The 26,806-nt window shown below is 54.8% G+C and overlaps 1 protein-coding gene across 2 annotated transcripts in view; it reads right to left on the minus strand.

The window, feature by feature from the left end:
- Nucleotides 1–26,806, minus strand: part of ERI3 (ERI1 exoribonuclease family member 3) — a 158,078-nt gene that overhangs the window by 50,374 nt on the left and 80,898 nt on the right. For both annotated transcript variants that reach the window (XM_068952899.1, XM_068952898.1), the window contains exon 7: nucleotides 3,342–3,441. In XM_068952899.1, the coding sequence (XP_068809000.1) occupies nucleotides 3,342–3,441 (100 nt within the window). The remainder of the gene's footprint in view (nucleotides 1–3,341; nucleotides 3,442–26,806) is intronic.

Raw genomic sequence — 26,806 nt, forward strand, 5'->3', positions numbered from 1 at the left:
TGCAATTGGTTTGCAAAAAGAAGTGGCCATCCACTGCAATTTTCATGTCAGGTTTGAAAGGAAACACCCATGTCGCATATCCCCGCATAAATGAGCTGGAGATTTACAGAATTGCCTGCCTCCTCCTGGACTGCTCCTCACCCTCCCCAGAAAAGTGGGCTCTCCTACACAGCGCAATATTTGTGAAACCACCGTGGCTGGCTAACCCGTCTCCTTGCTGCTAGGTTTGCAGCCCTCTTCCGTTTGAGACTTCTGCACAAGAAACTGAGGGGCAAGAAACAAAGCTGCTTTTCAGCTGGCACTCTGCAGGGGACAGCTCAGCAGCCCGAGGGCCCTGAGCATCAGGGGCTGACCCTGGTTACACACATCCTTCTGCTCTGTGCCTTGGACCCCCCTCCCAGCTCCTCAATTTCCCTCAAGCCTTCTGCACCCCAAGACCAGTCACAAAAGAGAAGGGAGGCTCCAGACTGCAGAGGAGCATCCCCAGAGCCACAGCCAGCTCCTGTCCCACTGCAGATGGGAGCAGAGCTCCTACAAGAGGTGAGAAAGTAGTAGGTTAGCCATTCCTGACTCTTCTTCCAGCCTCAGCTCTCTGAAAATAGGTCGTTTATTCGGCTGGGTGGGCAGGGCTGTGTCAGGAGGAGCAAGGCTACTTATAACCGGGGAGGAAAGGGAAGGGCAACCTTGGGCAGGGAAATGGACAGTTCCTCCCATCTCTGAGGTGAGAGCAGTTGCGAGCAGGAAGGAGGGGTGCTTCTCCGAGCTCTGCCGGAGACAGCGGTCAGGACCGCTCAGCTCTTGGGACGACCGGGAATAAGCAGGACGACTGTGTTACAGCACAGCGCAGGCCCCGTGGTGGGTACTGAAGGACTGTGCAGGACGCACAGTCGCTCTGGAGAGAGGCAGGCAACACGGGATCCGAGGAAGCCAGCCCGCCTCTGAGCTGAGCACCCCCTCCTCGACCCTCGTCCTGGGGAGCACTCGAGCTTCCGCTGCACCCAACAGGATCCATGTCTAAGGCTTGAAAAACCAGCAGGCTGATGCCCAGATAAAATGCAGGGCAATGCATGTCTCCTGACACCTGCACCTCCCAGGAGGCACCCTGAGCATCCAGCCCCAAAGCCAGCAGCCCTGGCACAGCTGGGCCTGGGGCTCTCTCCCACCCTGCCCGAGCTGGCAGGCAGCAGAAGCTGGTCTCCCCGGCTGTGCTGGCTGCACCTCCAGCTCACTCTTGGGGGCCAGCCTGCATTAAAGCCACCAGGCACTGGGTGCCCACCAGTTGCCATCTCCGCAGGCAGGCGGAGGATCACAGACCCCCGGGGCAGAGCTGCTCTGGACCCAGCTTGACCAGAGCAGCCAGCAGGCTGCAACACACTGGGCATGAGTGCACTGCTGGTGCTGCCGGGGCAGTGGAGGCCTTCATGCTGCTGACCTGGTCCCCGTTCACGGCACCCGTATATATACACCACTTCCAAAGGAACAGGAGGAGAGGTGGGTTTGCCACAAGTCAGAGGGCTAGATATCACACTGTGAGAAGGCAGCTTGGCTGCCAGTCCTTGGCATGCCACTCGCCTGTGGGCAGTCTGCCTGTGGCTCGCACTGTACCAGGGAGCAGCCAGGAGGGCTCCCCAACGGAGGGAGTTTGGCGGAAATGAAGAAGCAAAATCATCGTGAAAGAAAGGAGCAGTGAGGGACATGAACAGCATCCCTCTGAACTCAGGCAGGCAGAAAGACACCCTTGCAAGCCAACAGCACTGAGACAAACATGGACAGAAACTAGCGGCAGACTCCAGAGGTGCAGGAAGCTTTGTCAGAGTAAGAGGTGACAGCAACAGAGAGCTCTCACCATAAATAAAACAAGTGAAGAGGCACAAAACAAGCCTGCACAACCCATGGGGTCCCTAAGAACAGCCCAAACTCCCCGAGTAGGACAACTCCCTCGGTCCCAGCTCCCTCCCCGTGATCCCCCACCGTGGCACACAAGCAAGACAAGTCTGCTCCCAGGCAAGGAAGCAAATTTTAATGCTACCTCTGTCAATAATGCAACCAGATCCATAGTTCAAAAGGAGCTTGCTAATTAAAAGCTAGTGAGCTTTAAATAATTCATCTCCTTAACTTGGATTGATTGGAGAGTTTAATAGTTAGAGTCTTGAAACAATATTAAACAGCCTCCTCAAGGCCCAGGTAGCAGGTGACTCTTCCAAGTAAATCTTACCTTCTTGTAAACTTAAATGCTCACAAGTGACAGCGGATAAAGGGCTAGGAGGCAGGGAGAACACCTGGCCACTAATCTCAAAGGGGTGATCCAACATCCCGTGGAGAAACAAGACAGGCAAGAGGGATGCAGCCCTTTGAGTTACAGCCCTGTATACATCCCAGGGAACCTGGGCTGGGAACCTGGGCTGGGTCCCTGGTACCCTTCCACAGAGCTCCTGCCGGTACCCGCAGCCTGCTGCTGCCCCAGCTGGGTCGCCCCACCTCTGTGCTTCCAGCATTCAGCAGCAGGCAGATACACAGTGTCTCAGGCCAGGGACACTTGGCCTATTTATATCACTTTGATCCCTGGTGTGGAGGAACCCGGGGAAACATGGAGCTGTGCCAGTGTGCATGGTGGTCACAGCTGTTTACCTTAGAACAGGTTGTGGGACCATGAAACTCATCACATGTGTGAATAAACCAGAAGATGACTCAGTTCTCCAGCTGGGGCCATGCATCCTCACTCTACAGAGTGAGCTCACGAGCTCCCAAAGCTGCTCTACCCAGCAGCGCTGGACACGCAGGAGCCTCCGTTCCAAGGACGACCACAGCATCCGAAGCAGCTGGAGTACTGGCCCGGCAGGGGACCAGCCTGGGGACCCCTGCACTCAGCCCCAGGCACAGAGCGAGCCCATATCCAACCTCAGCCTGAGCATTGCCAAGGAGGGGAGCAACCCCTCCAGCCAGTGGGATGTGCAGGGAGGAGGCCGAGAGCGGGGACGTGCTCCCCAGCCATCCCTCTTCTGGCTGGGGTACGGGTGCTACCTGTGCACTGTGGACTTGGGTCTGTGCACACGTGTTTGTCACAAACACCCTGGTGGACACGAGGGCCTGGAGATCAGCTGCAGCCTGGCACAAAGACACTGCCTCTGGGAGCAATGGGGAAGCTAACGAGGAGTCAGGGATATGTGGCCCAGACCAAAGCGGAGCACGCGTCCTGCCCACCCTTTCCTTCCACCAGCTGGAGACCCCACAGCTGGCTCTCACCACCCCACCTCAGACCAGCTCTCGGAGCCGAGGCGCATCCCGAGCGCCCTGGAGCAGCAGTCGCAGGGAAGGACAGGGCGCAGGGCTGCGTCACTCACCTATCCCGCTGTGAGGCCTCCCTATGTGCTGTAGGTTCAGTCCTTTGTTCATGTCTAAGAGCCCGTTCTTTGGCCAACTCCCCATGGCAAAGCTGTACGCCTGCAAGAGAGAAGCAGAGGGTCAGACCGCTACACAGCTCGCACACGGACATGCTTGAGGAGCGCCCTGCTGCTTGGAGCAGCCTGGCTGCTCCTCCGGGCACACATGGCATCTATATTCAATACATTCACTATAGACTCCCACATCACCCTCACAGCCCCGGAGGGCAAGCACTGTCCTGCCACGATCCCACACCATGCGAGCACCCAACACTGATCTGTGCTGGGTCACGCCATCACAGCATACCCGTCTCCTTGGGTGCTACCCTCCCACCTCCCTGCTGCGACCAGCAGCTCACACCTAGCAGGGGTATAAACAGGCGGGAGCTGACCAGGCAGGAGTAGAAGAAAAGTCGCGGACAACTGCTGACAGCTTGCCGCCCCCTGCCTGGGCGCTGTGCTGGTTCAGCATAACCCGAGGCCACCTTCCCTGGGCTGGGCAGGAGCCAGGGACCGAGAGCTCATCCTCGGGCCGCTCCAACACCATCCGGCCTGCCGATCCTGCCTCACCAAGGAGGAGGTGGCTGGGACTGCACGGGGCAGCTCAGGTCACCAGCAGGAGGCACAGGGGCTTGGAAAGCGGTGTCAGAGCCCAGCCTGGCCAAGCCTGCAGCCCCTTCTCCTCTGGCAACCACCACGCTCCCAGTCTCCCACCTCCCCTCTGTTCTCAGAGTCCCAGTCCCCAGAGTTGCCTTGTGACTCCCACAACTCCTCTGGGCTCATCATCACTGGGAGAAACCCCACCAGGACCTGATGGTGCTACTCCATGGCTCAGAGCCTGGAGCCTGGCCAGAAGGAGCCTGCCACATCCCTGCGGCATTGCACGGCAGGAGTGAGAGGCAGCGGGGAGCCCGAGCGGCATAAACCCACAGGACAATGCAAATCTGAAAGCAGCTGGGCTTCCATGCCCTACACACGTCTGTAATTATGGTCTGACAGCCACATATCTTCTTCATCTTGAGGAATTAAGCTTACTGCCACATTGTGAGCAGTAAGACCAGCGCGTGGGCTTAGCATCGCTCGCGCCGGCACTATCTCTGCTGCCGTGAGGGCCATTGTCCCCAGATGAGATCAGGTCAATCCAGCAGCGCGTATCTCCTTCCTGCAGTGGGGATCATCGCTAACCGCGGCCACAATGCTGCAGGGCATCACCACCACCCTCTGCACTGCTAGGGACGATAGCCGAGGGGAGCTGGGTTGAAAATGTCTGGGGAGATGCCACCTGCAGTGGGAACGGGGCCAAGCTGGGAGAGCGGCAGGCTGGCAAGGCTGATCTCAGCCAGAGGCAAGCTGCTGGGGACAGCTGGAGAGCCAAGGGGCTCCCCACGCCAACATGGGGCACCCCTGCCCCAGGCTGCGACCAGGGGCTGCTGCCACGTCCCAGTGCGGCTGCCAGTCCCTCTGCCCGGCTACCTGCTGCTCTGCCCACGGCGGGCACGGCCAGCCCCTCTCCACAGCCCCCACCGCTAGCCGTCCCCAGGGAGCTATGGGTTTGGGGTAGGTAATTTATTACTGGCCTACGTAACCATTTATGCTGCTTTGTTACTCCTGCCTTAGCAAAACAGAGGGCTCCACAGATAATTAATAGACAGCATTGCTAATCCTATTGGGAGATGATTAGCAATTAAAACTCCTAATTAAGTCTATGCATAATTCACTGAAATTACACTTTGTGTACACAACAGGGAGGCTTCCTTTGCCTTCAACAAATGCGCGCTGATATCTTCATCACTAACAAGATTCCCTGCAGCCTGGATCCTAGGTGGTCACCTGGGGGGCAGTGGGGAGCCAAGGGTGCAGGTGCCAGATGGGCCCCTGGCACCCACCTGCCAGGCAGCCAGGGTGAAGGCTGCAGCAGCTCTGTGTGTGGCTCCCTCTCCTGGGCTCCGGCCCAAAGAGCAAGCCCACGCACAGCTCACGAACGCTGTGCGCTCAGCACCAGCAGATCCAGGCCCAGGTTTGCTGGCAGCGACTTTGGGAAGGGGCGTCCCCGCACGCTGCCTGCCCAGCTCTGGGCCTGTCCTCTCTGACTCCCGCCAAGAGGGTGGCAGGGTCCCAGGAAAGTCACAGGGGCAGCTCTGGGAAGCCCTTGACACGGGCCACTCCAGTCGGCTTTCTCCGGCCACAAGGCAGGGCCAGCACAGGGCAAGGCTGAACTAAGACCCAACAGCTGAACAAGCAACGCTGGGGAGAAACCCCCCTGGCTCTGCCAGCCGTCCCGCTGCTGAGCTAGGGTACAGTGCTGGGTACTCACCGGGTTCAAAGTTGTCTGAGGCCTGGCACAAGGACAGGAGAGATGCTGGGGCCACCCACAGCTGCTGCAGTGGTGCCCAGCAGAGGTTTGGGAACTGCCCTGCCTGCAGCTGCAGGGCGATGGCCAGCCCGGAGGCCTGGGCAGACAACGCAGCCCAGAAACGTGCCGAGAGACCTGCACAACTGCACCAGGCACAGCAGCCAGTGCCCCGCTCCAGCCTGGCAAAGCCTCCCTCGCACTCCTCTGCCTGCAACGCAACCGCAGCACCCCTGGGTCCCCTCCTCACCCTCTTCCTGCACCCACCAGGCTCAGTCCCCTGGGCCTGACCTGCCCTTGCCGCCCTGTGTTCAACCACCGCTGTGAACTGGGCTCCCGACCCCAAGCCCTAGAGAGATGCGCGGGGCAGCCGAGGAAGGCAGGCAGCCCATGCCACGTGCCACGGCCTCCCGGATCTGCACCGGGCCCCCTTTTGCATAGCCTTTTGCTTTGCTAATCAAGGTCATTTGGTACAGCTGCACTACCTGAGCAAACTAGCTAAGCAGCCACTGTGGAAGTTGCCCTGACCACTGAAGGTCAAGTGTGCACTTATGCATATTCAAAGCTGTCTGCAGGATCGATTGGGTTTTAATTGTTTTTCCTGGGGTTTTGGAAGGAAGTGCCAGGGGCATTGATCAGTCCCAGACGAGGCCGCTCACACTTCAGGGCTTGCAGAGACTGTCACTTCGGTGCAGGCGGATGGAAATGCGGGTGCAAGAAGACAGAAAACAAAACATGCCATCGGAGAAGCAAGCACCCCAGTCCGCAGGGAGCAGCGCCCGTCTGGAGGGGAGGAGCGCTGAGAGGCGTGATCGGTGGCTTGTATTTGAAAATAAAGTTTTTTAATTAAAATTGGCAATTCTGAGCCGCCTGCCGGCAGCAGCCACACAATCAAGAGAGAGGAGCTTTACTGTTTAATATTTAAACACAACGTTTAATCTTTAAACAGGAAAGTTCTTCTTCTGACTGTTAAAGCAAGATGGCAAGGGCCTGGCGTTCCCCGACACAGGGCTGCCAGACTGCGGGGTGGCAGCGGCGGCCGCTCGCAGCCGCCGGCGGGAAGCCGGGGCCGTCAGCAGCCGCTCTGCCGCCCGCGGCGCCGCTGCCCGCGCCGCTCCAGCTCCGCGCGGCCGCGGGCGCATTCAGGGCTCAGCGCTTATCCCCACGGCAAACCGTGCGAAAATCTGAAACGGTCCCGTTCACTCGCAAGCCGAAGGTTTTACAGAACGGCGTGAGACCCGTTTCAGCAGGGAACGGTAATTTGTCCCTCCCTCTGATCTTAGCCCCGTGTTGCAGGGACGGGGTTGCTCCCTCCTAGGTGAAACGCGAAAGAGAGAACAGGACCCCGGGGCGTTTCCTTTTCGCCTACGTTATCTAACTGATAAAAGTGCAGGCATCTTTTTAAAAACTATTTAAAAATATTTGGGGTCAAAATTCTGAATTAAAAACAAACACAGCCATTCTGAGCTGCTAAAAAGTAACAAAATTATTTTTACAAAAGGATTTTCAAGCAGCTTGAACGTAATTACTTTCATTCACACCAGCTCTTAGAAAGGTCTCCCTTTTTCCTGATTTTGCTTGTAATTCGCCGAAGCCTGCATTTACCTCCCTGCCAATGCTCCTCTGAAGTCAGATTTTTATTAATTATATTTATTTGCTTACACAATCCCACAGGCATACGCAGCAGCTCTCAGACAAGTACTACCCTAGGTCCCCGATGCAGGGATCTCAACTCAAAGGTAAGCAGATACTCTTGTGATAAATGTGAGCTAACAGCAGCAGGAGATTAGGAAACATACTGTACTTTCATGCATATAGGCAACACCACAGATAATCCATGCCCTGTCAAAAGTAGGAGCATGGGGAGGTAAGGCCTTAGGTGACCTGCACCTCGGATAACCTGCAGCAAACCCAAGGCAGGGGAATCAGCGGTGGGGATAAGACACGGGGTGCGGGAGCCTGGGGCAGAGATGCTGCGGGCCAACGCACCCTGTTTTGTCCAAACGGCCACGCAACCCGCGGTGCTGCACAATCTCAGCATCCGCGGCTGGCGCCGTAATAAAGCAAAGAGGGGATGAGCTCCCGCTCCCGCCGCGTTGGGGGCCGTCGCTCGCCGGGGCGCGAGGCAGTGCCCGGCTGCCGGCCCCCGGGAGCTGGCTGCCCGCCGGCCACGGGCACCTCAGCGCCGCACACGACGCCCGGCTGCGGAGGCAGGGGCACAGCTCACCGCCAGAGAGAGAAACAGCTCCGAGGAAAAGCCCAAACGGCACCTGCCGGAGGCTGCAAAAGCCAAGGGCAGCGCGGCAGCGATTCAAACACGGAGCAGTCCTGCCTGCCGGGCCCCGGGGAGCAGGCGCTTGTTTGGGTTACACCGCCGCAGTGTATAAGCAGCACGGTTGCAGAGAAGATGTTCCAGGCGGTCAGAAAATTCCCAGAACTGGAACTTGTCAAGCTGATGTATTGATCTAAGTGGACTGAATAATGCTCCATCATTTATTTATGGGGAAGCGCCCAGCACACTTCACAAAATCTGGTGTTTGGCAGTCACATTAAGGCAAGATTTAACATCTTGCATCAGGCAAACAGGGCATCTGTGCAAAGGTCAGGATGCGCCCTTACACGGGGAGTCTCACAAATCCTCCTTGCACGCCCGCGCGCTGGCTCTAGCAGCAAGGGGCTGCCGTTATCCCTCCGGGAGGCTGCAGGGGCTCTGCTAGGGCCAGCACGGACCCTGGCAGAGCCAGCTCCGAGCTTCCCCCATCCTTCACGCACGCGCCGACGCCGTGACCTGTTCAGCCAGCCCCCGGCCCCTCTGCCCTACGCTCAAGCTGCCGCTCCGCAAGGAGTTGCACCACCTCGGGTGCAAAAACCACCCGAGAGCGGCCTCAGCCCCGAGGGAGCGAGCGAGAAGGGCCTCCAGGGCTGAACGCTCCTGCCCTGCCCCGCTCCTCCGCGCCCCTCTCCCGTCTAGCGCCGCCGCGCTCCGTCGCGCAGCCGAGCGGCCACAGCCAGGCAGGGGGAGACGGCGACCTCCTCAGCGCAGCCGCTCCGCCCAGCTCACGAACTGGGGCCTTCAGCTTAAGGGAAGCGCTGCGACGGCACGAAGGGGCTCCTGCCGCTGCACAGCGGGAGCCCTGGGCAGAGGCACCGCGTGCGGCCGAGGACGGCGCCGTGCCCGAGCCGCGGCCCCAGGGACCGCCAGCGCCTGCCCGGAGCCGGCTTCGCTCCTGCTGAGCCCTGCGACCCTGTCGTTTTGTACCTCCCAACAAGTGTTTTTTAACTTCACGCTCTAATTGTAATTCGAATATTAATACGGACGCTTTCAGACAGGGAGAAAATATTTCCTTTTGGGAAAATCCTATCAGGGGTGAAGGTGCGCAGCGATGCGGGAAAAGGCTGAAGGGTGGTGTTAAGGAATAAAAAAAGACATTTTCTGCCTTCTGTTAGGAATTTTCAAAAGAAAAACTATGTCCGAGAAAAGCCTGCTCTCAGACAGAAAGCAAGCAGTGGGAGATCGCCCCAGCTGCTCTCCGCCGGCCCGCTTCTCGCCGGGCTGTGAAAGCAGCCGGAGCAGGACGTGCTCCCCCGGGACAGGCCTCGCGCAGCAGCCTGCGCGTTGCAGCTGACCCCCGTGACATTTTTGCAACGGAGAAAATGACTTCGCCACAGCAAAAGTATCTTCTTCCTCTTGTCGTGTCAACTGTGTGCCGCATACGCCCAAAATAAGCGTTTCCCTCTAACTCACCTCATTCGGCTGCTTCCATGATGAGGTGACAAGGTTTTATATTACTTTGCACGTTGGCAAGAAAAAAGAGGTCACGTCTGCGACTAAGAGGGCTTTTAAACATAGCTTAAAATGTTTTCAGCAAAACCCAATAACCGTAACGTTTTGGGGCTGGGGTTGTCTGACGCAGCACCCAGTACAACCGGCTTTCCAGGGCGATCCCTCAACACCCTCCTTCAAGTGCGAGCCCAGCGCCACGACGGGAACCGGACGTTTCTTTGCGGGCGCTTCTTGCCACGCAAACTTTCCGGCACCACGCAAGACAACGGCAAACCCAATGCCGCGGAGGGCCCGATGGCACAGCGCAGTCGTCGAGCCGGGCGACGAACAAGCAGGCGCTCGGGCGCCGGGCCGACAACGCTGCTCCGCCGCCGCTGCCGAGGGGCGCGGAGGGACGCTCGGCCGCCCCGACGGGGACCCGAAGCCCTCGTCTCCCGGCCGCAGGCCCAGCTACCCTCGCGGGCTGTCGGGAGGCAGGATTTCCCCCCCGCTCCGCGCAAACCCAGAGATAACTTGTCCCTTTTAAGCAGTTTAGTCAGAAGTGCTGCTGCATTCACAGCTTTTCAAGTATTTTTAAATCACTTACAAAAGCAGGATTAAACGATCAGGATTCCATTTAATAGGACAAATAAAGAAATAACAATCTACTCCATCAGCCCCGCGAAAGGCAGGCTTGATTTAAAAAAAATAAATAAAAAAATAAGTATAAAAGAGGGAGAGAAAAAAAGGAAAGGGGGGTGAAAAAAAAAAGGATAATGTGTGTTTACTCAAGCAAAGAAAAAAATATTTAAGTGATGTAGGGGAGAAGATTGCGGTAACTAGTGAAGAATAACATCGTCTGCTTTGCTGTCAAATCACACAAGAATTTCAGTAATAGATTCTCATTCTGACACTCAATTCAATTCGAAGGTGATCCTGCTTTATCCCAACACATCAAATATTAAACACTCGTATTAGCCAGGGTGCCGTCGCCTTTCCCGGCTTAGACGCGGCAGGAAGCTTTTCCCCCTACTTTCTCTCACTCACTATAATATTCTCAATGTTATCTAAACATGCCTTCATACACTGGGGTTCCTTATCAATCCCACCCGGGGGGGGGGGTACTTAAAACGGTATTAGTTGGGGGGGCTTTTATTATTATTATTTCCAAAGCTTTTCAATTTTGTGCGGAAAAAGCTTAGAAAAAAAGGACGGAGGGAGGGGAGGCAGCGAGAGAGGGAGACGGAGCGCGAGAGCGAGAGAAAGTATAAGAAAGGGAAAAGCAGCCAGCAGCTCTTGTTTGACTGATGCCTTTCAACAAGGGCAGTCTAGCTTGTCAAAGCCCGGGCTCGAGATGAATTGGCATATCTATTCAGCCTGCCTCTGGATGTCATGCAATACAGTTTCATATTCCCAGATAAGGCATGATAAGCAATTGCTGCCCTGACACCAACTCCATCCATCCCTGCCTTTCTGTACACGCGGCTGGGTGTATTACAGATCTCTGCTACGCCGCTAATAAGAGACATTTAATTCTCACAAACGCGGCAGCAAGAGGGACCTCCAAGCTGACCAGGTAAAGCCCCCCAAAAGGCATTAAAACGGTCAGCATTTAATTACTTTCTCTCGGTGCACTAAGCTCCCCAAACACTGGTGAGCGGCGCCGGGTGCACACGAAGCCCGGTTCTGCTCAACGCGGCACATGCCACACGGGGCTGAAGTCTCGGATTAAACATCTGTGCTAATAATTAAGGCGAGGGGCTGACAACAGCAGAGGGTGCTTGTCCTCTGCCAAATAAATCTAGAGTACCGCTCAGCACGAGGCGATTAGGCTGGGGTTTGGACATGGCAGGACGCATGAGACCAGTGCCCTTTCCGCAGCGGGTGGTTTCAGGGCTGCGCACAAGGCTTGCCCCTCTCGGCAGCACAAACCTCACGAGAGCTCCGGAGGGACTACTACACCAGGAGCCACATGGAGGACATTGGGTCCAGCCCCACGTATGCCTAAGCACGTGTAAATTCATTAATCCCACTGCTATCCCAGCAGTGCAGCTGGCAGCAGGAGGACGAGATCTGGAGACCGTCTTCTCATCTCCTTGCTGGAAAGGTTTAGAAAGAGATGCTAGAGCAAATGGGAATTCTGGGCAGACCCACCTCTCCTCGGCCCCGGCGCAGGCTCTGGCTCACCCTGCTCCTTCCTGCGAGGGCAGGTCTTCCCCCGTACGCAGCCAGGCAGCTGCAGGCCTGGGGGCTCCAGGCAGAGACGGGGGTCTGGGGTACGGAGGGCCCTTCTCACGGGCCCCCTGTGTGCAAGGGACTCTCCCCTGTAAACCGCAAGCACCAACGTAATACGAGGGGGATTTGTACCTACTTCTCCTTTTGGTCCTACTAAAGGTGCACAAGTTTTTGTAGGACCTGCAGGACTAGACGCTTGTATTTCCCGCTAGCTTATCAGCGTCTCCTTGGTGAGGAAAAGGAAGGCTTGCAAGCACAAATGAAAACGCAGGTTTTGAAACGGGCAGCCTCTGGCCTCACTGCGCAGTGCCACACCGCACCGGGGACCGCAGTTACTTACAGGCACCTCACTAAACCCAGCCTCGCTGCCCTGCTGGGATGCCCCGGCTGGCACGCTGCTCTCTTCCCACGATGGCTTTCAAAGGCTTCCTGGAAAACAGCGCTGCACGTCCTGGCAGAGCGAGGGCAGCCCCCCTCACACACAGGGACCTTGCTAGCCTTCCCCGAGCTAGCCTTCAGCAAGCCCAGCTTGCATCTGCCCCAGTCCGTTTGTAAAGCCTCAGGTTAAATCAGCCACATCTTTTCACATCATACCAGGCAGTAAATTAAACAAATACAAATATGAATGGCCTCATTTTTGGAAAGGTCAGCAGTGACCTGCAAGGCAGGGAGCACTCAGGGAGCTGCCTGGCTCTGCCCACCTTTGTAACTGCTTTAGAGGCGAGACAACCCACAGCCCCACGGGAGGAGGAGATACCCCATGGCAGGCAGACAGGCCAAGTGGAAGGAAAAGCAGCAAGGTATCAGGTAAGATGCAGATGACGCAGACTAACTATACGTGCTTTCTCCTTAATAAAACAAGCAGACCATGCCATCACATCTCTGGCTACCGGAGCCCTGCAGAGCGCATGCATGCCATGCACACACACTGAAAGTGATGCAAGAGAAACACTACTACGTGTTATTACTTGTACTGCAGCACTGCCTACAGACGCAAACGGAGACTGGGGATCCCTGCGCTGGGGTTTAAAACTGCTGTGGGAAAGACAGCCCCTGTCCAAATATCCCGCAGTGTGAGCAGGTAAGACATACTCATGTTTCACAAAGGGAAACTGAGGCACGCGATGGTCTCATGCCTGGTCCTCCATCCCACCGAGACATATGCCTGAGCAGCCTCGGTTTACCCTTCTCCTGGCTTTACCCCAAGCAATACATGTCTGTGCCAAAATTTCTCTTGACTTCAGCACCAGCAGGACGGACCCTGCAAGCAGCTACAGCCCTTCTCCAGGAAACATTTTGGTGCTTCAAAGCCCCTGCAGCCCCGCTACGCAAAGGGGAAAAGGCCCCGTGAGCCCGACAGGATTAGCACACGCTGGGGCTGACGCAACAGAAACACGCTGCCGTGCCTAACTGCGGAGCGTCAAAGTGCCAAGCAGTTTAGGCTTCACATTTCTGTGTGTTTGAACAAGAACTGCCTCTGCCTCGCTCCCAAGCTAAGGATTATCCTGGATAAAATGTTCTCGACTGCTGTGTGCTCTGAGGCTGGTGACACACTAGGTTAATGCCTTGGAGACCTGGGTCCAAGCCCTGGTTTTGGACACAAGGAAAACAAAGCTACAGGTCTGAGTCGCTGGAGGGCTGAGGAACAGAGCTGTGACACGCACAAAGCGCTCCGCTGGCTACCGCACAGCCGGCACCGGCCAAGGAGAGGAGAAGAGCAGAGCCACAAGCGGTACCAAGAAAGCAGGTCCAGATTCAGGGCTCCCCGGCAGGACGCAGGAGTCTGGGGCTCAGGGTCGGATGGGCTCAGCTGAGCTGCGTGGGGGGAGCCTGGGGCTGCTGTGCAGAGAAGGGGCTATGCTACACTGAGGAAATCTGCCCAGCACCTTCCCAGTTCGGGGACAACAGTCGCAGGCTCACGTCTGTTTGAACGCGGCTGCCTTCTCGCTGTGTCGCAGCACTTCTGGCTGCACCGTGGGGCAATTAGACCCAGGTCGGGTTACACTGATTTATGGAATCAGCTCAAAACACTGCTTCCAACGTTAAGATACACAAGCAGCTTCTGATTAGCTCTTGAAAGGCAGAGACACATGACGAGTGTGGCAGACAGTTACTAGTGAGTGACTACATGCAGCTGATTTACTCTTCCAGTCCTGAGAAGGACTAGATCACACTCTGCGGTAACGTCCCCTGAGGACCACCACGGCCCCTGCGGGGCCAACGCAACCAACACAGCAGCACTGAGCCCTTCCCCGCTACATCACCGAGGCAGGCAGAGGGGCGAAGCTGGGTACCACACGAAGCAAAACCCGTAAATGCACATTATGGATTGTCCCCCCACAGCCACACTTTCCTGCCTAGGCTGGCGAGAAAGGACGAGTCCAATACTCCTTGGCTCTTCCTGAGGAAACTGGAAGCCAATGGGAGGATGCCCCCAGCGATGCTGGAAAAGATCCCCGTCAGCCCGCGGGTCCATGAGCACAGCCAGCAGCACGACCGGCCCCAGCACATCGGCCGCTCTGCAGAGCTGAGCCGCCGGGGCAGTGGGGAAGTGGACGCGTCTCCCTCGACTTGGATTTAGCTGGAGATTATAACAACCAAAGAGAGCTGCAATTTTGCCATATTACACGAAGCCGGGTAACAGCATCCACTGATGCTGTCTCCTTCCCCTGGTCCTTCTCAGGCCACAAACGGTGGCTGTGACCCTCGGCCGTGCCCCACGCTCCCCAGCACGCACCCCCTGTAATCCTTCCACACCAAAGCCAGCCCCAGGCTCGCTGTCAAAACGCTCAAACCCTCCTGAAGGGGGTAATTTTCCCCCTCGATTTCTATTTTTACACACACACACGCTCGTCTCTCCCTCGCTCGCTGTTTAATTTCCGTGTGAGAGGGAAGCAGGTGCCCGTGTTCCCGTGAGCTCTCCCTTCTCTAGGCTTTTTTTCCCTTCTTGGATCCTGCCCCATTAGTTTAGTGCCCAGCCATCTGCGACGTCTCCTGTAATGCTGTCCCCCTTGTGTACCAGGGAGCTTTTCCATTAGCGCCTTTAATATTCTGACACCTTAGCACAGGCTGCTATTACATTCAAACACTGATCGCCCTGTGAAATTACATCGCAGGGCTTGCTAAAATGGAATTGTGTATAATCAGGCTCCTCCATGCACTGTCAGTCCCATCACAAATACAACGTAAAGCAGGCTTATGGATGGGCTTAGCAGCTGCTACAAGTGTATTTTTTTTAATAGATGAAGTATCCCTTATTTAAAGCATTTCCTTAAGAAAAAAAAAAAACAGTGAAAGACAAATCAACAGCTGCTGCACTATACCACCGGTCTCTCAAAAACGTGTTATTTACTAAGGTAGCTATCTGTTTATCTATAACTATATCAAACAGAGAAGGAGGGTGAGATAAAGATAGTTAAACAGACAGCCAAGGAGATATCTGCCACCGGGAAATAATAGCTAAATAAAAAGCACCATTATTTACTCCAGAGAGGGGAGGAGGGAAACCCAGCGTTTTCCTCCAAGTGCGGCCGCGCTGCTACCGCACAGGCGTTAACACCCGACAGGGCGCCTCGGAAGCAGGCTCGGGTTTACACGGGCACGAAAAATGCCCCTGCGCAGCCCAGGTCCTGCAGCACCCACGGTCGCTCACCTTGCACCCGCGAGGAGGCGGCGCGGGGCCGGGCCCGGGTGCCCGCGCGGTCCCCGCCGAGGCTGGGCTCGCTGCGAACAGAAGCCAGGGGCTCCCTGGGAAGGGCCAAGCTCCGCGGCAGCAAGAGAGACAAACGTGAAATCACTCCGGAGAGGCTTCAAACGCACTTCTGCGAAGTGAGGAAGCCACTCAAATTAAGGCAAAATCAGCTAAGTGCCTGTGCGAAGCGGGGCCCTCTCCCACCCGCAGCCTGGCCCTCGGAGGTTGCAGGCAGCAGCACGGGGACCTGCGCTCCGGCCATCAGAGGGACGGCGTGCGCTCCTGCCCGTGAGGCTGCTCTCTACACGGCACGACAACGCATTGCAGCACACAAGGGACTGGCTCCTCAGCTTTTATTCCACCTAAAGAAGTGATGGTTTGGGACCAAGATATTTCAGGTGGATGCAGGAAGTGGCAGGGATGCAGATGACCCATCAGAGAAATGAGCTCCACAGCTCCTCAGTGGTCTCCAGGTTCAAAACGCTGCCCGTTACCATGCCCTAAAGGTTATTCTCTCTGTCTGCTGTGAAGTGTGATGGTACATCGCCTAAAGGGAGATCTCCAGAGGACCTGTCACCCTTCCGGTATCTCCTCCAAGAAGCACCCACAGGAATGATGAGAAGGCACTTCATTTCTGCACACCTTGAGAGAGTCAGTCCTGATCAAGCATGCTGGCACTACACGGAGCACATCTATGGGACTTGTCCTCCCCTCCCAGCAGAGTCCGTTGTCACTGTAACAGGCTGGGAAACAGAGCATCCACCCCACAGAAACACCAATGCTTTTACATTTCATTGCATCCTAAATCAGGATGAAAAAGCCAAAATATCATATCATTTCACTGCATGGGAACAGTTCCACTTGGGAACCACAAAAGTTAACCCACCGACAGAAGTGCAGCCCTCCGAAAAGGAGCAATCTATTCCTTTGTGAAACACGGACATGACATTTGGACTCCATCTTTTCCAGTGCAAAACAAAGCCATTTATCCAGAGCGGACACTCTACTCTCTTGCACCAAGCACAACATGCCTCTGCACCTGGTGCTACGGACATTTTCAGAAGGGTCATGTCCAGGGACTGTTCAGCTGCTGTTGACAGACATGCCAGAAAGGCTGAGGATGGGACCGTGGAGGGTAGAGGCCCATGGACAAGTTACCAAGAGAAAAGTTTAGCAAGGCACTGTACAACTGCACACTTGTTCATGCTGCAGATGCTTCTGTTATTCACTACCTGGCATTTTCAAGGGTGCAAGCTTGCATGCTGGCAGTGAGGGAGGGATGCTGGGTGATCAGCAGGCTTACGCCTCAGTTTCATAACTTGTTCTCGCAAGCCCAGGCCATGAGGGATGGAAAAGAAATAACAGAGTGATCCTGTAGGACTTTCTCACAACAACTTCTATTCACTTGCCTGCATGACTTACCATATCTCTCCTTGCGCTCTCATCCTACAACTCCTTCCACATGGGGACCTGAGAAGGTCTCCAGGCCTTCCTGGGGCGGATCCATGACCTTCTCTGACGCTGAGGATCTGGTCCGTGCAGGACAGACCAGAGGGCCAAGGAAAGGTGTGCCCTGCTCCCTCTTATCTCTCCTCTTCCCAGACAGCAGAATCTCAGAGGCAATTTTTTTTTCTTATTTGGCACAGCACCCTGCCCAAAAGAGCTCTGATGCTATATCTGCGCCTCTAGGTGTTACTGCTCTGCAAGAATTGAATAAAATAGAGTTTCTCAGTGCTCCCACAGGCTGCAAACCTGCTCAGAAGGGAGGCAAGCCAGAAGAGCAAGAGAATGGCAGGTGAATACAATGCACAACGCAGCAGGGAAAAGATCAATAAAGATTACGAGGGCAGTGGCCGTGTCCCTTGTCCATGTCAGAGGATCTCAGGGCTGCAGTCAGGAAACACCAAGGAAAGTTAACAAGGCACTGCTGCGCTGGTGCCAGAGGATGATGATACCTGTCTAATCAAAGGTAGAGTTTACACTGGATCATCTAAGCAGCAGCTCTTCCTCATGACTGTTGACTCAGGTCAGGGTTAAGACTGGGGAGGTTAAAGCAGAGACGCCTCTAAGAGCTCTGATAGATGCAAACACCAGACAAGCCAGCAACGTGACCAGGCCCAGCAAGCACAGCCAATTGGGGCAGCAGGAGACAAAACTGAGGCTCCTAGATTTTGAAGGAAGAGTAAACAGAGGGAGATGGTCCAGGGGCTGGGCAGCACTCTGCAAAAGAATAGACCTGAAGGGAGGTCATAAAAGCAGAGATTAAAAGGACTCAAGAAGAGGATGCGGTGAGGTCCCAGGAAGAGGTTATTAAAAGGAGGTGTGCGGGGAGGAACTGCAGTGGCTGTGGCCAGATAGGAGCAGAGGGCAGGACCCACTACCTGGACAGGAACTGGGTGGTGACCAGCAAGCACTGTGCTAGGGTGCTGAGAAGGTCACAGGGGAATCGTGACACGGACCATACAAAATTAAAGACCTTAGGTTCCCAAGGCCTCATCTCACATGTCCCAGGGGCGTGAAAGGCAGCTGCACTGCTCTTTGGTGCCATGCTCTGGGCCAAGCTCACTCATCACCAGCCAGGCTGGGCTCCCGAGCACATGGGCAGCCACTGTTCTCTCTCACAGCCAGACCGGGTTGCCTTGCTGGGCAAGCTGGGACACACTCTGGTTATGGCTTTTAGCCCTCACTGCAGTTTTGCGCATTACAAGGCACTGGGGGGGGCTGCGTCACCTGGCCACACAGATGCCCTGTGGGCCCTGCTCCCTGTAGAAAGAGGCATCGCTGCCTTGGCGCTGCGGAGGGCTGGATTCAAAGGCTGGGCTGGCCCTTCCCTGCCAACCCATGAAATGCCATTAGGATTTGCCCAAGTACTTGCTGCTGATGATGGAAAGTCTAAAGGGAAGCTCTGGTCCCAGGAGCACGTGCTTATTGGACTTATTACCGAATGTGGATGGAAGAGAGAGGCTCCTATGCAGCTACAGCACAGGAACAAGGCCATGGAGCTGTGCAGCACTTGCACCGTCCCTCTCACCAGCCTTCAGCTGCCCCAAAAACTTGTTTCTTACCTGCGCTTGGTGTAGCAGCCTACAGCTGCTACAGCTGATGGGAACAAGAAGAGCAAGTGAGAAGAAATGCCTCCCAGAGAAGCTGAGCTGCAGCAGAGGACTGAAAGGCTGAGGGGGGAGGAGGAGGTACAGGGGCTAGCTAGAAAGTGTTTGGCCAGGGATAGCCTGGCTTTCCTGGCCGCAGAGCCATGCCAGACAGCCTACCTGCTGCCCTGTGTGGGGAGCACAGCCCCCGCCAAAATGCCAGCAAAGAGCAAGCAGCTGGTATAGAACAAGGTGCCCCAATTAGCTCTCCACTGATCTAATTAGATCTCTGCTGGGACAACTGGAGCTAGAGAAAGGCAACTTGCCTCCTTGACCAGATGCTGAAACCTTTCCTGCTTGCATCATTTTATTTTTCAGATTTCAACTTGCAACACCTTTCGTGTTAGGCTCAACAGAACCTGCCCTGCATTGAGTCCTACCGCAGCTCCTCATCAGCAAAGAGCAATTATGTACGTACAGAAACGCACGCATCCAGCAAACGAGCGCAGCATCCAAGCACCCTGCTCCCGTGTGTCAGGGAACAGCTGCGAGGCTGCAGATCACACACATAAGGACAGAGACAAGGGGCATTTGGTGGCAGATCTGAGCGGGAGGACATGGCAGAGCGTGCCACTTCCCTGTGCCTCCCCCCGAGTGACAGCAAGGCGGCCCCGTCAGTCGTGCGAGCGCGCCTGCCCTCCCCGCTGCCGCCCTGCGCCACCCCAGAGAGCTGGCAAACGAGCTTCAAACCGGCTCGCTCCTTGTAATCGGAGTCAGTCAGTGTGTGTGTTACGCTCGAGTTGATGGCTGGTGTTAAATTCAATGCCTTGAGTATCGATTTCCTCGCACATCCAGGACTTTGTTAAAGGGTTAGCCATGAACCGAGATCAAAGGGAGGTTAACTCGTTTCTCATAAGTGGTAAAGCAGACCTCTAGCAAAACCGGTCTCCGGGCCTCCTCCACAGAGGATGCTCTGTGCATGTTGTTAGCTACCCCGGTCTTCTCGAAAGCCAGATAAAGCCACAAAGCCACCTCAAAGCAGGGAAATAAAATGATCCTGACAGCTCCCCACAGCTATTATGATGGCCCACGTGGGACAGGCAGGGTGGGTCAGCACACTGCCCTCCCCAACCCGACCCGCCCCTCCATCTCCCCCATCCCCCTGCTTCTATGGCAGGAAAAGAGGGGAACCAGACCTCTGCTGGCTGCACCCCGAATAACAGGCTGCAGCTGAGGGGCTTGAGAGGGGAGAAGATGCCCCCAGGGGAATTAGAGGTGCTTGAGAGCAGTAGGGAGAAGCGGGGAAGGCACACGGCTGCTCCTCATTTGGGAACGTTCCTTGTCCCTGTGCCACAGGGGATAAATGGGAGAAAATAAAGAGCCACTAAGAGAGCTGCAACAGGAATGCACCCTGTCCAGGGGCTGGGGCCTCCTGGCACGGCTGGCAGATACCCAGGGGACGCTGTGCGGGCTGAGGAGCAGACCTGGGACCTGCGGGTGGGCTGTCCCCTCGCTCAGGGGCACTAAGGTCTGATGAGGCTCAGTGTGCCCTCGGGGCTGAGGCTGCCATGTGTGGGGCCAAGCCAGGCACCCAGGTGAGGACTAAGCCCCCAGTTAATGACGGCAGCACCTCCAAGTTCAATGTCATGTAACCTGCTTTCCAAACCCAGCCCTTGGCATCTCTGCAAAGACAGTCACTAACACACGTGCCCAGGTTTGCATGTACCAGTTTGGTTTTAGGTCCCAGGAACACACCTGTGTCCTGAATTTGTCAGTGTAGCAAATGCGCACAGGACGATGTCAAAGCCTCCAAAGCTTAAGCAGAGGAAGAGCCAGGAGTGCTTGCTGTGCCAGTCCCACCTCCCCGGCCTTCCTGAGGCAGCAAACGCTCCTCAAAACTGAGGCCCACTCAACACACCTTGCTAGCGGGAAACACTGCTTTCCAACCCAGAAGACTTGCCCTGCTAACACCCTGCTCCTCCGGACCTGCTGCCCGAGCCAGGCAGAGAGCGCACCTTCACCATGAGCGGACACCACAGCCAGCGCCATTTCAATCTTTGTGGCTCCCTCTAGCTCCATTTTGCTTTACGCTTTACTTTCCCTGTCCCACATTAAGTAATTTTGGTACTAATAATGCCAAGATCAGTAGGTTCGGCCACAGCAGTAAGAGTTGATTTAAGTGCACAAATCAGACTGCACTAAGACGGATCTGGCTTTACCTTCCTAATTTTTAAGTGGTAGAGGCAGGAGAAGAGGTATAGGAGACAATCTGGAATAGTTATCATTGGTATTAGTGAATGCCCTGAGGCACTAAGCAAGAAGCATCCATTTCAGATGAACATCTGCCAACAATAAAAGATAAAATTTCAAAAGTACCCTTAGGTACTTATGAGCCTGGATTACACCAACTTCCTGGGAGGCTCTGCTGCAGCTTCCTTGGGACTTAAGCACCCAAGTCATTTCCAACAACAGGACTTTGGCTCCTAAGTCATGTTGGCATGAGCCTCTCTCCTCCTTTCAACAAGAGCTGTTTATAGCACAGTCTGCCTTTTCAAAGGAGACGTTATTCAACCAGACTCGCTAGCGTTCAATGGCACTGTACCTTCCGCTCCAGAGTGGCACTGTGATCAGTCCTCATCTCTCCCAAGAGCCGTGCAGCTCAGTAAATAATAACTCAGCAATGCTACTGGTGTAATTCCCCCTGTCCTGCAGCATCTATAGGGAACAGAGCCCCATGACATCCCATTCTGGGGGTGAAACTTTCTGTGGGAGCCTTATTCCTGAGCATTTGAAGTCACATTTGAACAGGGTCCTCCATGAGTAATAAACAGGTACTCCTCCACCCGTTCTCCTCTATCCCAAACTCATGCCACCCAGCACTCCCCCAGCAGCTGATTTGTTTTAAGTGAAAGGTTTATGCCAAAGTGCTTAGGGAATATTTGCTCAGTGCCCAGCATACCAAGCGCTGAAGATTTCACTTAAACTCTCAGCATCTGTGTATCTCAACTAAATTAAGCTATTTGCTATAAAAGAGCACAATGACAGTAATGGAATAATAACAGCATTAATAAAACACAACAATCCTCGAATGAGAAGCAGACGCATCAGACAGCTTCAACCAAGAGAAGAAGGCTATTTTAAAATCGCTCACACAAACCATCTGGGGGTGGAGAAAACCAACAAAAGCTCTGAAACTCAGAGGTCAGACTGAAATTATGTTTTTAACCTCAAAAGAAAGATGCTTGCCAGAGTCTTCCCAGCCAGAGAGCTCCCACACCAGCTGGAAGTGAATTTCCACAGCTCCCTGCAAAACAAGGGCTTATAATAGGAATGCTGAACACTTCCAGGGAGCATGCTGGCTCCACAAATGGGGCGGTTGGATCACTTTACTGGGGATGGCGGGGGGTGGAAATCAAAAGCTTGTCAAGAAAGGCCGCTCTGAAATAGAAATGACCCCTCAAGCATCAGCAAGGTTTGCAACACAGCTCCTCGGATAGATGCATTGGTGCATGGGGTTACGTGGCATGTGAATGCCTAGCAAGCGACGCAGGGCCAGATGCCTGTATGTCATTATGCAAACATCCAGATGTCTCACACTCACTACCACTGCCGTTCCCTTCTAGGCTGGAAAACTCGCCTTCACTTCATTCACAAACTCCTTCTCCTTCCTTTGTTTTGGATGAGGTTGAGATTCAATGCAGCACCTTCAGCTTCACAGTTACCTCCATCTCATCTCACAGTGACAAAGTAACCCCTGGGACCTGCAGTGGGTAGGTGCCAGGCATACCCAAGTCCTGATTGGAGCTCTGGGAGGCCCTGTCGCTTCGCTGGCCCCCTTTACAGGAGAAGACAACTTAGCACTTATGATCAGAGCAATGAATGCACATTAAGCACCTCACATTGTCTCCGAGGTCTTACAACATCCCCCTCCTGCCCGGAGGAAAGACCCCAAACTATGAGTCGACTTGGTCTTGTGGGAGGCTGTGAGGATGGGTGAGCTGCTGCTTCGCTGGGAGGAGGCCAAAGGTAGGAGATGGAAGGAAAGGACACATCTGCTTCCACCCCCACCAGTTTCTGTCCACCATCAGGCTGAGAACTGTCAACAGCAGGTCTGCACCAGGAGCAATCTGGCCTAGTGTGAGGAGCTAGGGTGCTTCTGCTTCCCTTGCTAGCAAGTTTCTTTAGCCCAAGCCTTGCTCCAGCCACAGGGGTAGAGACAGAGCAGCGTCCCTTCCATGCTCCGGTGTACTTGGTTGCCTCTGCACAAGGTACGTGATAGCTGCTCCTCTCCTTGCTCTACCTGCCAAGAGCCCACACGCAGATCCTCCCGATGATATTGCAGCAGAGTCAGATGTCTGCTGTTCTCAGTGATATGCAAGGAAACACAACTTGGGTTGCTGTCCTGCAGCCAAGCTCCCCAGCATGGCCCAAGCAAAGGGCAGGCAGCCGAGACTCCTGAAAAAGGCAGAATTAAGACAGCAAGCAGGGAGCAGCTGGCTGGCTTTCCCACAGCACAACGGGTACCATCTTCTGCTCTACTGGCCTTTTGAAAAGAAGCAAAGGTGGGTAGCAGGTCCCTTGGTATAGAGTCCATAACGCTTAGGCTCACATGCTGCAAGACCTGGATACAGGTCCATAAAACAAGTTCCTCCTTCTCGTCCCCTAAACAGAGAATTTAAACTTGGCTGATCTGTCTCCTACCAAGGTGTCCAACTGATCCACAAGACAGCTCTTTCCAAGTTGTGCCCCTCTGGATCCCTGTGGAAAAAAAGCCAAAGCAGCAGTTGCCCCAGATTTGAACAGGCTGCAAGTTTCTTTGTTTTCATTACAATTTCCTCTCCTGATGCCTTTTTTTTTTTAAAGCCATTTCTGTTTTGCCCCCCGGAGGTGCTCCTGTGATTGAATGAAACACGACCCCAGGCTCCAATAAGTGTATTTCAATTACATCTGTCACCACGTAACAATGTAATGATATATCATGTGATATTAAATCCATGGTAATCATATCAGCGATTTTTTTAATAGTGCACTAATCACATTATTACATCTCAATAATTAACAACAGAAGGCCTAAAAACCTAGATACAAAGCAGAAAGCTCAGTGGGTTCCCAGCTCTTGCCCAGGAGAGGCTCAGAGGAGAGCAGGATGGTGGGGCACTGCCAGGCAGGCGTGACATAACAAGTTGCAAATCCACACTGCTGCCAGGGTGCAGGAGTTTTGCACCAACACCACTGCGCAGAGCAGCCAAGTAAGACTAGACTCCTTCCCAGCCCCAGACTGAAGGAAAAGTGAGTATTTTGGAGCCAGAAGCAGCCATTTGGCACATCCCGTCTTGCCCACCATTGCTCGTTTCTCCCCTGCCACTTCTGTGCCTCCACCTTTTCTCCAACAAACCAATCCCTCTGCTCCAGAAAGCGTCATGCAAAGCGTGCTCTCCCACAGCGCCTACAGATCACTTCAGAGGCTGTGGAAAAGCATGGCCTGGTGGAGCCATTACACAGAAAAAGAAGGTGTCCTGCAAAGGAAGCACCAGTCCTACCGACACTTCCCTGACAGGCTGCTGCATCTCCCCTTGCACCACTCAGAAACAAAGCTAAATGAGCAGTCCTGCCTTGGAGACACTGCAAAGCTCAAGGTCACTATGGCTTTTGCAGCACAACAAAAATCTCAGCTTAAAACTGAAAAATGGTGAGAATCCTCCGGAGGGACAGGGATCTTCTCGGTCCCAATCTCCTCCCCGAGCTCTCACCTGCACTGCTCGGAGCAAACTGGAGCTGGACTCCATAGTACTGACTTACAGAAGATTTTGGACTCTTGTACATGGAGGGGACTCTGAGTTACAGTCACACAGGGTTTTGTGCAAGGAGATTGCTCTCTGAAGCTCCCAGCTGTGATCTACTCCGTATATGTGGACTTACTTCCTGACCTCACCCATGAGGTGAGTCACTCTGGCCCACCTTGCTCCTTGATGGCAGAAAACCCAACTAACCCAAGGAACATACAAGAGGGGCTCCTCAGCCCGTTACACTAAAGCTTGCAAAGGTCTGGAAAGCTAGATGTGATGTGCCTGAATCCTTGGCCTCTCTACCCTTCGTGTGCCTCTATGCAAGATCGTGCTGAAGAACACTGCAGGTGGCAGAGAGCTCCTCCCGCCCGCACAGAGGAGTTGCTGACAGACAGGCTGGTGCAGAGTGCTTGGGCATGAGGAGGCCCATGGGGCACCATCTCCGGCTGTGACAGAGCTCTCACACTTTCTTCCAGTTGCAGCCTGGTCAATCTAGCAATTTCCACATCACAAGCTGATCTGAAGAGAGCCTCATTACCTGCCTTAAAGTTCCAGCCCAGCACTTAGCTCTTAAAGACAGGATTTAAGAAATATTTGACTGATCGTTTCTCTCCTCATTTAGTTTGGCTGCTCTGAACCAATTCAACCTGTGAAGTTCAAACAGTGAGAACGGATGGAAATGTACGTGCAGGCAGTCGCACTATGCACTGCACACAACTTCCCAGCGCCCATACCGGCTCTTCCCAAAGGGCCAGGTCCTAACCCAGCCTGATCCGCACAACCTCTCCAGCAGCCACGAGCACCCGTGGGGCTTTTCCTACCCACACTGTCCACAGGCTCCCCACCATGTGAAAAGATTCCTGGCATCTGAGTTCCAGGACAGCTTCGTTCCCCTTCCCTCTGCCACTGTCACACCCTGTCCATAGCTCTGATGCCCTGGCAGACTTTCTGCTTCTGCCTAACGTCTTGTCACCACTACAGCCCCTTCCTCGTGGTTGCCTCTCCCCTTCATTTCCTATGTGCACACCTTTCTCCTATCCAGCAGCTGGGCACCCAGCCCTCCTGCCGCCTGGCAAGCAAAGGCGTTGCCCACCAAGCTCACGCTAGCCCTGGGGCACCCTGCTCCCTCGCCCTGGGCATGGGAGCCAGGACGGAGGGCACAGCCCCAGTGGAGAGGCCATGGGGGGCCTCAGGGAGATGAGGAGGCTCCTGGGACTAAATGGGAGTACGCACAGTGAGCAAAGGGACCTTACTCATCATTTAGTGGGGAGCCTGCTGAGGGGCAGGCAGGACAGACGGATGTCTTGCTGGCCAACACAGTGCAGCTGGACTTTCTCTCCTTCCCCCTCCCTTCCTTCCTTTCTTTTTTTTTTTTTTAATTTTGTCTCAGAAGCCACGATCCTTTAAAGATGTGCACGTCTCATTAGCTCTACCTTGACAATCATTACCGCTCCTGCAAATGCAGGAGGAGAGCTCAGCCCGAGCGTGGGGGAGTCCATTACCTTGTAGTTAAAGGGACATTGACAACTCTGGTCTGCCTGCAATCCGATTCCCCCTTCGAAGCAGGGGGTTCCCCCGCACGCTGCTATACCCACTTCTGTACCAAGCTTCTGCTCACCCTGGACAAGACACCAACCCTGTGGGGAGCAGGCAGTCCTGCACCCACTGCCAAATGCACGGTGCTCCCCTGGCTGGGGTCTTACAGGTAAGACCAGCGCAATGTATGCATCCCCTGCAAGGGGCACCAAGGCGCAAGCAGCGATGTACATCTTCCAGCCACATTGCCGAGGGCCTTTGCACAACCACATCTCATTTTAACAAATGCACATTCCCAGGCTGAACCAGAAGACCCAAACCTGGATGTGACAGCAGGCAGCTAACCCACAAACCCACTGCAGAAGTCATAGTGCAGGCCAGACTGAGGACTACCAAGAGAGCACTCATCAAGCAGTGCGGGGCTGCAACACACCCTACACCTACCGGGTCTGTCCCTAGCTTTTCTGGCTCTGCAGGGTGCAATTTGGACCACCGCACACCCAAGCGTGGACATGGGGAAGGATAGTGCCAGGTCTGTACCAAGGCGTCAAGCAAGGGGGTGATCGTGCAGCAGGGTAACGCCAGGACAGGACATCACGAGCTAAGGATGCTGGTCCACACCGTTCTGCTTTGCCTTATAGCTGGGGACTGCCGCTCTGTAACTGCTCCCCTGCCGCGCTCCCTCCAGAACCTGTTTTGCCTCCCAAGCTTGCCAATCACAGGGGAACGGATTCACGTCACACCAGGGCAGGATTCCCCTCCTGGACTACTTCACTCAGGAGATTTTGGGGCAAAGCCCCAATGCAACTTGACTGAATATCCCCTGCCTTCTTCCAGCCTCTCGGACTGTGAATCCCAGTGCAATCCTTAGCAGGCAAATACAGCAAGATGCAGCCTTACAGAGATGACTCCTGCTTTTTTGTGCCTTGCAGGATGGGAGCTCTGCTGCAGCCAAGCTAATTCCCTGCTGCTTTCT

This window comes from Struthio camelus, chromosome 8 (assembly GCF_040807025.1).
Source record: "Struthio camelus isolate bStrCam1 chromosome 8, bStrCam1.hap1, whole genome shotgun sequence".
In the NCBI taxonomy this organism is placed as follows: Eukaryota; Metazoa; Chordata; class Aves; order Struthioniformes; family Struthionidae; genus Struthio; species Struthio camelus.